General features: G+C 47.4%; 2 protein-coding genes across 2 annotated transcripts in view; one reads left to right on the forward strand and one right to left on the reverse strand.

Moving 5' to 3' along the window:
• recql4 (RecQ helicase-like 4) overlaps window positions 1-14,548 on the reverse strand; it is an 82,655-nt gene that overhangs the window by 20,338 nt on the left and 47,769 nt on the right. Inside the window, exons 15-16 of the mRNA XM_055648926.1 lie at window positions 11,362-11,544; window positions 9,775-9,979 (exon numbers count right to left, since the gene is read on the reverse strand). Of these exons, the coding sequence (XP_055504901.1) occupies window positions 9,775-9,979; window positions 11,362-11,544 (388 nt within the window). The remainder of the gene's footprint in view (window positions 1-9,774; window positions 9,980-11,361; window positions 11,545-14,548) is intronic.
• LOC129705384 (uncharacterized) lies at window positions 1,097-8,534 on the forward strand. Its single transcript, XM_055648936.1, has 2 exons — window positions 1,097-5,944; window positions 6,327-8,534. The coding sequence occupies exons 1-2, from the start codon at window positions 2,291-2,293 to the stop codon at window positions 6,348-6,350; spliced, it is 3,678 nt and encodes a 1,225-aa protein (XP_055504911.1). The 5' UTR covers window positions 1,097-2,290; the 3' UTR covers window positions 6,351-8,534.

Raw genomic sequence — 14,548 nt, forward strand, 5'->3', positions numbered from 1 at the left:
CTCCGTATCTCACAGAAAGTCCGCCTCAGACTGGTTGTTAAGAGAGGAAATCCTCCACGCGAAGGTCAGGAATTGAAGTGACCGAGTGAGATACGGTGGAACCAAGGACTCGCGGTTAACCCTGAAATATTGTGTGTAATAGTAATAAGTTTAAAAATGGGTAATGGTATGGACACCAGTTGTCACCCAGACCGGCCATTACATCAGCTATGTTTCTTGCATCCAGAAATGGAGGAGACCTTTAGGCGTATGTCGGGAGGACTCATTCATAAACTGGGGAAGGATGAATGGCCTGAAGGGGGTTCCAAGGACATGAGTGTGTTATCCAGAGCCCAAAGTGTAATATGGAGAACGGATAAAAAAAAAATATATAAAAAGGCCATTCAGTTGTGGATCGATCATTATAACAAAGAAAAGGCACGGTCTTTAACGGCCAGTTGGCAGAGTAATGCCTTGAAACTAGGAATACCCCTGACCGAGGGGGGTCAGGAGAAGTCAGTGACAGTATTAAAACAGGAATGCAGGCATGCTAAAGAAAGTAAGGATCGTCAGGAGAGAGAGAGAGAAAATATGGCCAAGGTAGATAAAGACTTACGTAAGTCGGTGGCTGGCATAGATTTGGGAGGTGATGACGAGGAGGAGGTAGAGGATTATCCTTGGGGAGTCCGTGGAGCACCCCCGTTGAACCAGCCTGCCCCCGTTGACAGTCCTGTGTCCGCTGCTCCAAATCCTGCTACCCGATCCAAGATTAAAACTCGCTCTTCCCAGATACCAGTTTCCAAATCTCCCGTACCCTCGCTGAACCCCAGAAGACGGTCCCATTCAGGGGAGACCACCAGGACGACAGTTGTCCCTAGTGTCCCTAGTGCCCCCCCCGCAGGCCGACCCCCTCCATACTCACCTGGTGCCCCACAATCCACTGACTCCGTGGGAGGCAGAACTAAACTGAACCCCCGGAACAAAAACAAAAAGAATATGGCACAGCGGCGAACACAATCCCCCTCCAGCTCCACCTTTTCAACCTCCGACGATAATAACGAATGGGAGAGGGAATGGGGACACGGCATCTGAAGACAGAGACAAGAGAAGGGAGGAAGAGGCTAGAAGGGCTAGGAAGAAGAAGCACTACCCACGCGCAAGACAAATGCCAATGAGAACAGTCCCGAATCCCGCAGCTGCCGGAGTGGCCGTTGTAGCAGGAGGGCCCCCTGCGACCATCCAGGTGTATGCTCCGTGGAAACCAAACGATATGTTGATAATCCTGAATGGGGCACCAGACAAAGTCAAGTGCCCAGGACGATTTGTCGAGTTCATCGGCAACATGTTGGACGCCTACCAAGCCGTCTCTTTAGACGCCTGGAGTCTGGTCAGACAATCCCTGAATCGAACGCAGTGGGGCAAGTTCCTCACCCAGCTGGGGTACAATAACCACGCTGCTATGGAAGCCGTGCACCCGGGAGTTGCCGGAGATGAACAGCGGAAGACCCTACTCCTGGCGGCCCTCGAAGCGACCCTGAGAAAACCTATTGACTTGCCCAAGGTACTGGATCAGAAACCCAAGCGAAATGAGGACCCCGAGGACTTCTTGGAAAGATTTAAGGATGTGTATGGCTCGCATGCTGGGGACCAGAACTTTAACACCGGTCAGCAATCTCCCCAGTTCTGTGCTACACTAATGCTCTGCTTGCCCGACGGCGTCGGTACCAGCGTTAAGACTAATAATCTAAATTGGACCGGCATGACCACCCCTGATATGTGCCGCGCCGTATGTGCATTATGGAAGAGAGGAGAAGCTGGGGATCCACCAGCAAAGGTAAAGACGGAATATGTTATCACCCGAGAGCAGCCGCCAAAACCCAAAGGACCTCCGCACGCGGAGACTCGAGGATACCAGAAGGAGCACCAGTCCTGCGTTCCGGTATGGATGGATAGCCAGCACAATACGTACCCTTTCCTTTGGGGACATCCGAACGGACCTAATGCCTCCCCGTACGGGCCACCATATGCACCCCGCGGAGGGAACAACCAGCGGCCATCTGGAGGAATAGGATGGGGACCAAGAAAACCCCTGATTTGTTATGAATGTGGAGGCAAAGGTCACGTACGCCGAGATTGTCCAAGCGATAATCAGCAAGGAGAAAGACGAGGAAGTGAGAGAGGACACCCAAACCAGGGACAATACGGACAGCCTGGACAGCAAGGCCAACAAGGACCCCGAGGAGGGTACCCAGGTCCCTCTCCCTCCTTCCAAGGAATACACCAAAACCCCTTTGAAAATTGACCACCAAAGATGCTGTCGATATCCCCCACAAGGAGGAATGACAGTATCCCGGAGCCACACCTGAAGATGACAGTTAATAATGAATCACACTCCTTCCTTGTTGATACCGGAGCAACTGTTTCATCAGTACAATGTTCCTTAGCCCTCCAGACTACTGGACAGCATGAAATGTTACAAGGCTTTGATGGGATTCCACACCCTTATCCCCTAACTGTACCAGTGCCTGTCCAATATGAAGGAATCCGCATTATGCACCAATTTGTGGTGACTAACAATCTGGACATTAATGTTTTGGGACGAGACCTACTTTGTCGACTACAGCTTCTGCTTGTATGTCAGCCGCATTCCATAGAGGTTGAACACGCTCAACATCGACAGTGCTATCAGCATCGAACACCCCAGTGGTGGAGCCTGGACTTGGAGGACCAAGAACACCATGTCACACTTGCATATGATGCGAGTGGATCCAACTCGGAACTGGAGCAATTCTTTGGGCCCCATGAGGGCAGTCAGTGGACCATCACCGAGTTGGCTACCGTAACCGGTCGGGAAGGAGAAGCGTTGGCCGTGTCGATATCTATGTCCAACTGGAGGCAAAGTCCTGGCATCGCACCTCATCTTACGCTAAAAGTATACTTTCCATATACCGCCAAAGACCTCGGACCAATGGTTTTTCAGGCCTTGAAGGGATCAGATGAAAATACCCAAGGCCCCCAGCAAGTTACCTCCGATCTGTCCATTACCTATTCACCCACCCGACCTACTCAGGAGGGTACCTTGAGACACCATAAGGGCCGAGATATTGTGGAATTTACTGATCCGGAAGTATGGGCGGATGATCAGACTCAAGTAGGACTTACAAATGTTGAACCAGTCCTAGTGAAGGTCAAGCCCGGTGTAGCCATGCCATCTATACAACAATATCCCTTGAAAGTCCAGGCCGTACCCTGTATCGACGTGTTACTCAAAGGACTATTGAAGCAAGGTATCTTGATCACCTGCCAGTCCTGCTGCAACACACCAATTCTCGCAGTCCCAAAACCAGGAAAACCGAATCAGTATCGTCTAGTCCAGGACCTGCGGGCCATCAATGCCATAGTACAACCATTACATGCTCTTGTTCCTAACCCAGCACATATTCTTGCTACCATCCCGGCTAAAGCAACAGTCTTTGGATCGGTGGATCTCCAACATGCCTTTTTCTCGATTCCTTTACATCCGGACTGTCAGTACCTGTTTGCATTCACCTATAATGGACAACAGTACACATGGACCAGATTGCCACAGGGCTTTGTAAACTCACCGACCCTATTTTCTCGTTGTCTGCAGCAGCAATTACAAAACCTGCAGTTACCTGAGGGGTCTGCATTGATCCAGTACGTCGATGACCTTTTAGTGGCCAGTGAAACGGAGGAGCAGAATAGGGAAGCTCTAATTTTGTTATTGAACTTTGTAAAGACATTGGGATACGTTGTGTCCCCCTCCAAAGTACATGTTGGACAAAAGGAGGTGAAATTCCTCGGAGTCATAATCTCGGCAGAAGGCCGTCGGTTGGACGAGAGCCGCACAGACCCCATTTACAGAACAGCCCCCCCCACGTCAGCCAGGGGAATGCGACAGTGGCTGGGAATGATCAACTACTGCCGTCAGTGGATTCCGAATGTGGCCCTGGACATAAAGCACCTGACCCCTTACACCAGTGAGGAAAGTACCTTTGTATTGTCAGGTGAAGCCTTGACAGCGTTCAATAATCTAAGAGAGGCCCTGCAGAAGGCTCCTGCGCTGGGGCGACCCCTGTATGATAGACCTTTTCAGCTCTATTGTACCGTCCTGGGTGAATGTGCCACTGCGGTTTTGACCCAGCTGCATGGGGATAAGCACCGACCAGTGGCGTATTATTCATCCAAGTTGGACCCTGTGGCACTGGGGTATCCCCATTGTACACAGGTTTTAACAGCGGTATACAATAGTCTTCAGTCGGCCGCCAACCTGACTCTCCAGCAGGACATTACCGTATATTCCTCCCACTCTGTGACCGCCCTACTGGGACAACTCCAGACCCAGCATTTGACCTCAGCCAGACAAAATAAATATGAGATCTACCTGTTGAATAATCCCAAGCTACAGTTCCGGCACTGCACCACTATCAACCCTGCTGCGTTTCTCTGCTCTCCTCCTGATCTCCTCGCTCCATGCGACCATAACTGCTTGGAGGCTATTCTCGCGGATACAAGTCCGCGCCCTGACCTTAGCGATCAACCTCTAGCCTCTCCAGATTTGATCCTCTATACTGATGGAAGTTCGTCCATCAACGAGCAGGGACGCCGTCTGTCAGGCTTTGCGGTAGTTAAGCAAGATGGAACCTTGCTGGATTGTGGCAGTTTTGACCCTCCGTTTTCAGCTCAGCAGGCCGAGTTGTTTGCCCTCACCCGAGCCTGTGTCCTCGCAGAGGGGCACTCCGTCAATATTTACACCGACTCCCGATACGCATTTGGAGTCGTTCACGATTTCGGACAGTTATGGAAAAACAGGGGATTCCTCACCTCGACGGGCCATAAGATTGCCAATCAGATCCTGGTCTCTGACCTGTTGAATGCTATCCTCCTGCCCTCTGCGGTAGCCGTAATCAAATGTGCGGCCCACACGACAGGAGAATCCCCAGTCCAAATCGGTAACAGGTTGGCTGACGATGCGGCTAAGTGTGCTTCACGCGGTAGATTTAAAGTGGTGGGTAGTATGATGAGGCAGGTGAAAAGCCTTTATATGGGCTCGTCTGAATCTGAGAAACCTATGCCAACCATAAATGATGTATTGCTCTTACAGGGGGACGCCTCTGCTAATGTTATAATGGAATGGGAGCAGCTGGGCTGTCGGAAGGCTGACTCTGGATTGTGGCTCACGCCGGCCGGACAGACCTGTATGACAGACCAGTTAGCGACCTGGGTCGTTGATTGCCTACATCTAGCCACTCACTGTGGGGCCACCTTGCTAGTAGACGCTCTCTTACAGGCATGGTGGCATCCTCGACTTAAGGTTTTGGCAGCCCAAACTAGTGCACGGTGCCTCACCTGTGCTACACACAACCCTGGTAAAGGAGTTGTCTGCCAGACGGGTCGTACTCCATTACCTACTGCTCCGTTTGAAACCTTGCAGATGGATTTTATTGATTTGCCTAAGTGTCAGTGTTATAAACATGTACTTGTTATTGTTGATGTGTTTTCTAGGTGGATTGAAGCCTTTCCAACCACTGATTGCACTGCCTCTACGGTGGTGTCTATTTTATTACGGCAGGTTGTTCCTCGTTTCGGGGTTCCAAACACCATCAGTTCGGATAACGGCCCTCACTTCATTGCCGCTATCAATAAAGAATTGTACCGACAGCTGGGCGTAACCCAGCGGCTACATTGTGCTTATCGCCCACAGGCTGCAGGAATGGTGGAACGCTTGAACCAGACCCTGAAGACCAAGCTTGCCAAGCTGGTGGACCAATCAGGCTCCACCTGGGTTAAAATGTTGCCTGTTGCTTTGTTCCAGATCAGAGTCCTTCCAGCAGGGAAGACAAGGTTGTCTCCTGCAGAGATCATCTATGGCCGACCTCTGCGCACCCCTTGGACAGACATTATCCCGGCCACAATGACGTTGCATCACATGACGGAGGAGATGGTCTCTTATGTCCTTGCCCTTACAAGGGCCCTGCGTGAGATTCATGGGGAGGTCAAGGCCGCTTATGTGGGCGACATAGAATTTCCCGTTAATGGACGGATCACCCCGGGTTCTTATGTGTTGATTAAGAATTGGGTTCGTAAGGACACCCTTTCTCCTCGATGGTTGGGCCCCTTCCAGGTTCTCCTCACCACCCCCACCGCGGTAAAGGTAGAAGGACGATCGGCGTGGGTGCATCTGCACCATTGCAAAGTGGTTGGTGACACCAAGCAAAGGGGGGAGGTCGAGGTCAGGGAGGGGGATCCAGTCCACGGGAAGCAGGGCACGAATTAATTTTGCCATGAGATTGCACGTTCTTTTTTTTCCTCCCTTGTCTTCCCAGATACGAAATAAATCGCTGAGATGAGGGTCTTCGTGGCATTAATATGTGTGGCGACCACTGCAGGGTTAATCGGTTTCGGCTGGAAATGGACAAAGACTGAATACGGACGGAACAAACGAGGAAAGAGAGGGGAACGAGAAAACTCCAATTTATTCATCCAGGCACACAACGAGCTATTCGGGAAGGGGCAGGTGGTTTGTTATCCACAAATGACATCAGTTACCTCCCTGTTTACCCCATCCCCTGCATGGGGCAGAACTGAACGACTGGTGAAGTGCCAGAAAAAAAAAAAACGGTCCCTGTTAAACCCGTCAGCATCAACTATGATAGGCTTCTCGCTCCACCGGCCAACTGCTTACCGCTCCCTAAGAACAATAACCACTCCTACGACATTTGCTACAATGGATCTAGGACGGCGTCAAGAGCACCGGCTAGGCCATGTAACTTCACCACCAATAATGACAACAGGCAATATGAAAATTGTTTTAGTAACCAAGGACACGGGTGTATAGTCATAAATGTTAAAAATAACCTCACTTGCGCTCTGCAAGGGCCCGTTCATGGCTCCACATGTAACCTTACCTATAATGGAGTCCAATGTCAGGTGTCTAAGGACTGTATCCCCGTAAATGCTGGATTTCAGTTGTTGTGTGGATGGGCCAACGGGACCCATCTGACAGTAGGATCCCATCACCTGCCAATCCCTAGTTATAGCAATGGGATCAGTGAAGCGTGGAGGGACTGGTCTGGAGGGGGAGAAGTCATTAATACCCGAAGGGGCTGTAATGGATCATTATATACGGAGGAAGGATATTACTTTTTCTTTAATGGGAAAGGAACCAATGTCCTAAAACCCCCTTTCCCCAAGAACGTGGCAGTTGGAGCATTGGTGCCAACCACAGTACCTTGTCCCGAGCAATGGACTAAACCCATGGCTCGGGTTCGTCGAAGGACAGTGTCAGCCGAGTTTTGCGCGCAATGGAGAAATCCAGGGGTTAGGGGAGCTACCCACGGACATGCCATTGGATGGGGATTATTAAGCATGCTAACCATGGGAGGAGTGGGTGGAGGTGAAGCAGCCAAAAACCGAAATTACCTTGTTTGTGGCCTGACAATTCTGGGCAATGCAACAACTGGAGCCTTGGAGGCAGTAAAAACCCAGATGGCCGAAATGAGGATGTTTTCCCTACAAAATAGATATGCGCTCGATTACTTATTGGCTAGAGAAGGGGGGACCTGTACCGTCATAAAAGGGAAATGTATGATGGGGGTTCAAGACCGGACTAGCAACATCACACAACACCAGAAAGAGATTACCACCTTTTTGGATGGAATAAATGAAAACCAGGGATGGGGGAATTGGGGATTAGGGGGAGTATACAACTGGATCATCAGCATTGCCATCTATGCTGCTATAGTAGTTACTTGCTTATTTGTGGGGATTGCTATTGTAAAGTGTATCATAGCCCGATTAATGGTGGCTTTATCGGGTTTGGGGACCACCCCCGAGGAAGCTAAAAGTTCTGTACGAATGATGATCTTACAGCGTGAGCAGGAGAGACTGTTACCATTCCCCAACGACAGCGAAAACGATGAAGTGAGTGAGGAAGGAGAATTGGGGGATAAAGGTCAGACGGTCCAAGAAGCCTTGGCCAGGGAACTAGAAGGTTACGAGATTCGGCGAATGGGACTTTTAAATGGACTATGAGTGTTGCCATAAGAATGGCAAAAGGGGGGAATGATGAATAGAAATTCTGAATCAATGTTATAAGATTGTTCTGAAAGACAAAATGGTTGGCCAGGTAGACTGAAACAAAGGACATAAGATGGCTGCTGACCAGACTTGCTGGAACAGCAGCCTAGGAGCGAATACACAATCTCTTGCAGTTACTGTGTAGTCATGAATAAAGGATCACAGGCCCAGTCTGACAAGATTGAGGAATACACAACCCCCCCCTAGCCAGAAAGACTAAGGAATGTACTGGTCTGAGATTATGCGTGGTTCCTCTAACATCCCCTTATATGGACATACTTGGTTTCCTGTATTCTCCCAACGTGTTGGTCCTTTGATCGGGGGGAATGTGGGAGGTGCTAAACGGTGGCATTAACATATAAAGAGCCTTGCAATTAAGGGCAGGCAGCTTGACTCTTTGCCAGGTTGTAACCTGTGTGGAGATTCCTGCTCAATAAAACGTACGTTTAAAGCAACCCTGGTGCCTGGTCGATTATTGTCGAAACAACCGATGTGAGAGAGAAACGTGAATCAACACCACCACAGCTCTCCATGCTCCGAAGCCGGCCAGCTCCACGATGGTAAGTCCACAGCTCCACCGGCTCCGTGACTTGAGCCCCCAGGTCGTTCCGGTTGGAGGCCGCTCCACAGTGCTAGGCCCCAACGACAACGGAGACCCGACAGGGAAAAGGTTGGGTCCCCATACAGGGAAGAGATTTAAAAGTTTTCCCCCTTCCCTCCCCCCGTCCCCCGCATATACACAGTTAAAAAAACTATTTAAAAAACACAAACAAATACATTTAACAAGACAAAAAAAAAAAAAAGACAGACAGACTGCAGAGGCCGCTGCGACGTTGGTCACGCCGCCCACCAAAAAAACATTTAAAAAAACAAAAAGTGATTTGATGTCTGCCATCCGGGGCTGGATCCATGTGTACACGTATAGATGTGGCCCGCCATCTGCTCACAGACATGCGTCCTGGCCCCAATGCAGAACATGGTTGCCGACCGCTGCATTAGGGTCTATGCCTCTTGAGTCTAGAAATATATCAAACTCCTTAAATTTGAAGTGCTGGAGGAATTCAGGAGAGTTGCCAAGAGAACTTAGGGATGACAATGTTTCGGGTCAAGACCCTTCTTCAGACTGATCCAAACCTGAAATGTCATCTGTCTATTCCCTCTGCAGAGACTGCTTGACCCGCTGAATTCCTCCGTCACTTTGTGTTTTGCTCAAGGTATCAGCACCTCCAGTTTCTTAAATATATTCATCAACTAAGCTACCCCTGCCTTCTGTGTGAGAGAATGCCAGCCTCTGATCAAAGACATTTCTCATCTCTGTCCTAATTGCTTTAACCCTATGTTCTGAGGCTGCTTCATCTTTGTTCAACGACTGCTCAAAATAATTTCATCCCCTCTCAGTCCCAGCCTGGAGATTTTCTCTACTGGATTCGAAGTGAAAGAGAATCCAAACAGCATTTTTGAACAATGCAAGGTTTACACTGTGTAGGAACTACAGATGCTGGGTTATTCCGAAGATAGACACAAGTGTTGGTGCAACTCAGCAGGTCAGGCAGCATCTCTGGAGAAAAGGTATAGATTATCTTTCAGGTTAGGATCCTTCTTCAGGCTGGAGATCATATTACCAGGTTGGCAAGGACTCCAAGGTTTATACTACTTTCCTTGGTATCTATTGCTCCAGTGGTTTGGTGCACTTACCCATGGCTTTTTTCTTCCTTGCTATAATTTCTTCAGGCATCTCCCCCTCCTTGTTCACTTCCAGTGTTGACTCTTTCAGCGTCACTCCCTGGAGACAGGTGCGAAGCAAAGCTGCAATGCGAGTTGTCTCCTCCCGCCGAGTGCAGTAGACAATAATGGAATCCAAGGAGGCAAACCGTTCACCTCGGATCAGAGCCACGAGGGCCTGGGGGAAAGATTGAAGAGTTTCGCTAAAACCAGCACATCAATAGGAAAGTCACCATAACGGCGGTAAACTCAAGACCAATTTTCCGTTAAGCCAGATCATGGTTGCCATGAGATTCAACCCATTAAATCAGAAGCCCTTTGACTATTTAAGTTTATTGGAGGCACTGCCTTAAAAAAGGCAGCCAATATCATCAGAGATCCACACCACCTGTTTCTCATGACTGTATTGTATTGTATTGTATTCAAATTTATTGTCATTGTCTCAATTTGAGACAACGAAATGAATTTCCCTTACAGGCAGTATCATAAAAAAAAACCCCAAAAAAACAAACAAAAAAAAAAAAAAACAGGAAGATGGCACAGGAGTCTGAAAACCAGTGACCTCCAGGAGCAGCTTCTTCCCGACAACTATCTGGCTCTTGAACACTACACAACACTAATCTCAACTATGAACTTCTATGGACAGTCTTTGGTCGCATTAAGGACTTTGTTTTTATGCAGTATTGTAATTATTACTTTATTGTTTATTATATATTATCTATGTGTAATGTGGTTACGTTATGCTGCTGCAAGTAGAATGTCATTGTTCCGTTGTCAGTACATTTAACAACTAAACACTCTTGACCTCTCTGTACATTATATTTATCATCAATTTTGTTGTCACTCAAAACTTACTAAACAAAGAAAGACATCTGCCCTTTGCTTTGCCACTACAGTGCATAGTGGTACAGTTGATAGAGCTGCTGCCTCACAATGTCAGAGACCTGGGCTCAATCCTGACCGTAGGTGTTAACTGTGTGGAGTTTGCACATTCTGCCTATGGTTGTGTGGGTTTCCTCCGGGTGCTCCGGTTTTTCCCAAATTGGCCTCTGTAAAGTTGCCCCTGATGTGTAGGGAGTGGATAGGAAATTGAGATAACATAGAACTAGAGTGATTGGCCTGTATATCTAAACTGAATTAAAAAGTAGGAAACGTGCACTTGCTCCTAATTAACGAGGCCTATGTGGAAAAAGGAATCAGCTTTATGTCTTCCCTATCTTTTGGACCAGCTTTCAGTGAAGCTGCTGCACTCCAAAACCAAACATAGACACAAAAAGCTGGAGTAACTGAGTGGGTCAGACAGCATCTCTGGAGGAAAGGAATAGGTGACGTTTCGTGTTGAGAAGGGTCTCAACCCGAAATGTCACCTATTGGTCTGAAGAAGGGTCTCGACCCAAAACATCACCTATTTATTTTCTCTAGAGATGCCGTTGAGTTACTATAACTTTTGGTGTCTATATTCGGTTTAAACTAGCATCTGCAGTTCCTTCCTACACACTTCAAAACCAGCCCGATTACTCTCTCTTTCCGCCTTTGTGCTGTACAGACAGCAGCCTGTACCTGGTCTCGGTCTCGGTCCGTGGACACACTGAGGATGAGATTGGTCGGCACATCAGCAGAGCGTACGGCTATCCCTTCGACCTCCCGGATCCCGAGGTGATGAGCGACGTTCTGGGCCGTCGCTTGTGTGGCTGTGGCCGTCAGTCCCAGCAGGCACTTCACTCCTAAACGTTCCTTAAGCACCTACTTACCAGACCAAAACATACATCTTGTGAAGAAATTGCAAACAACTCAGCATTCATTGATCACAATTGTAAATGAATTTGATCATTGGATTTGGAGATCTGTCATGAATTACTGAAGGGAATTTTAATTGAGTCATGTAGCACGGAAACAGGCTTTTTGGCCCAACTCCTCCATGCCGACCAAGATCCCCAATCCAAGCTAGTCCCATTTTTACCCATGCCAGGCCCATATCCTTCTGTAGCTATCCTATCCATGTAGCTGTCTAAATGCCTTTTAAATGCTGTTCTAGTATCTGCCTCAACCCTTTCCTCTGGCAGCTCGTTCCACCACCCTCTGTGTGAAAAAGTTGCCCCTCAGGTCCTTATTAAACCTATGCTCTCTAGTTCTTCATTCCCCCACCCTGGGGGAAAAGACTGTGTGCATTCAATCAGTTGGCTAATGCTCTCCTGTCGTGAGATGGTGGGTGGAACACCCTCACAACTGAATCAGGAGCTGAAAATGAGTTGGTGTTTAGTTTGTTGTCATGTGTACTGAGGTACAGTGAAAAGCTTTTGTTGTGTGTTAACCAGTCAGCAGAAAAACAATACATGATTACAATTTCGCCATCCACAGTGCAGTAACCATTCAGCTTAATTCAGTATGATATAATTATAACCAGTTACCTTTCATTTTATCTGGCTGTAATTTTGTGGGTGGGATTTATACGTAGTCTGGGGGGTGTTCGTGGCTAGGATTCTGGCGCAGACGCCCAGATGGTTTAGTTTGACGAAGACTATGGGAAGATATAGTTTTCGACCATGAACACGAGCTTGATCACGACATGATCACGAGTATGATTGAAACATATATATTTGCTGGAAGCCGATGTGCTTATACAAGAAGAATGTTTTATGAGTGACTTTACTGTTTTTGAGAAGACCTTCGAAAATAATTGGATGTTTACATTAAGAATCAGCTAGAAGACGGAAGCAGATTGAAGACCTTCCTGCTTGTCTTGCTAGCAGATTTGGCAGTCTACCAAAGACCTGTTTAATTTATGGAGCAAGAAGAAGCAGGTAAGCCAGGCGAGGGAGCACCACCAGAGGGAGCCATGGAATCTTTGACAGGTGAGCCAGGTGGAGAAGAGCCACAGGAGTATGAGGAAGAGCCAAAAGATTCAAGATTCAAGAGAGTTTTATTGTCATGTGTCCCTGATAGGACAATGAAATTCTTGCTTTGCTTCAGCACAACAGAACATAGTAGGTACACAAAAAAGCTGGAGAAACTCAGCGGGTGCAGCAGCATCTATGGAGCGAAGGAAATAGGCAACGTTTCGGGCCGAAACCCTTCTTCAGACATAGTAGGCATTGACTACAAAACAAATCAGTGTGTCCATATACCATTATATAAATATAATGAAGAAGGGTTTCGGCCCGAAACATTGCCTATTTCTTTGCTCCATTGATGCTGCTGCACCCGCAGTTTCTCCAGCATTTTTGTGTACCTACCATTCTCCAGCATTTTTGTGTACCTACCATTATATAAATATATACACACATGAATAAATAAACGGATAAAGTGCAAATAACAGATAATGGGCTATTAATGTCCAGAGTTTTGTCCGAGCCAGGTTTAATAGCCTGATAGCTGTGGGGAAGTAGCTATTCCTGAACCTGGACGTTGCAGTCTTCAGGCTCCTGTACCTTCTACTTGAAGGTAGCAGGGAGATGAGTGTGTGGCCAGGATGGTGTGGGTCCTTGATGATACTGCCAGCCTTTTTGAGGCAGCGACTGCGATAGATCCCCTCGATGGAAGTGAGGTCAGAGCCGATAGAGAGACAATGTAGCCAACGAACAAAGAAGCCCACTGAAAAGGACCTAGTTGCATTTTTGGAGAAATGCCAGAAGGAGAAAAACAAGCTCTGGAAGCAGAATGTCAATTTAATAGAGAACCAGGAAAAACTCATGCATCTTGAAGAGAATGCTGAAAAGGTCAAATCTAATCATGAGCGACTTGTCAACCTCCGCCTTGAGGTTGCACAAAACACCTTGTTACTGGGTCTATCACTGACAGGAGGAAAGCGAAGGGCATAATCAGTGGTTTCAAGAAGGGATGGAATATCTTAACGGCGTCGTGCGCAATGTAGGAAAATGGTTATTGAAATTGAACCGAAAACCAATGTATATTCCTCATGAAATTTTGTCTTTACTGAGTGGTTCATAATAGCCAAATGTCCAGAGAAGTGTCCAAGTTTTGGGGTATTATGAACCACTCAGTAAAGATGATAGACGGACACTATTGTCTAGACTTACCTTTCAAGCAAGAAAGTGTTAGTCTGCCAAATAGTCGTCGCATGGCAGAGCAACGCATCCAGAATCTGAAATGCAAGTTTGGCAAGAATACAAAATTTCATGAGGAATATACAGCGGATGAAGCTTCTAGAGGACTAACAGCAGACCGCTTCTTAAGCAATAAGAGATGGATCAATGGACCAGAGTTTCTCTGTAAACCAGACAGAGAATGGCCAAAGCTGGGAGCTGGGATTTGAAATCTCTGCTAACGATCCGGAAATGGAACAAAACATCACAGTGAGCGTTACTGCTAAAGATTCATCTACACACGACTAATGACTTAATTATCTACTTTTCATCATGGAAAAAGTTGAAGACTGTGGTAGCTTGGTTTCTTAAACTAAGAACAAAGCTTTTGCTGTTGGCTCGAAAAAGAAAGGAGAATGCTGAAGGTATCTTTGAAACGGATCTTGAAAAACTAAAGGAAAAGGTTGAAAAGAAGATGCAAGCCTTTAAGGCATCGTATTATGGACGGGGTTTCCATCTTGAGGATCTTCTCAGAGCAGAAAACATAATTGTCTCTTTCTGTCAAAGACAAAAATACAAAGAGGAAATATCGACGTTGGAAGCTGGAGTACATGGTGTCAAAAGAGGCAGTCAATTGTATAAGCTTGATCCGGTATTGGAGGAAGGACTTCTGAGAGTTGGAGGACGCCAGAATAGATTAGCAA

This window comes from Leucoraja erinacea, chromosome 2 (assembly GCF_028641065.1).
Source record: "Leucoraja erinacea ecotype New England chromosome 2, Leri_hhj_1, whole genome shotgun sequence".
NCBI classification, from domain to species: domain Eukaryota; kingdom Metazoa; phylum Chordata; class Chondrichthyes; order Rajiformes; family Rajidae; genus Leucoraja; species Leucoraja erinaceus.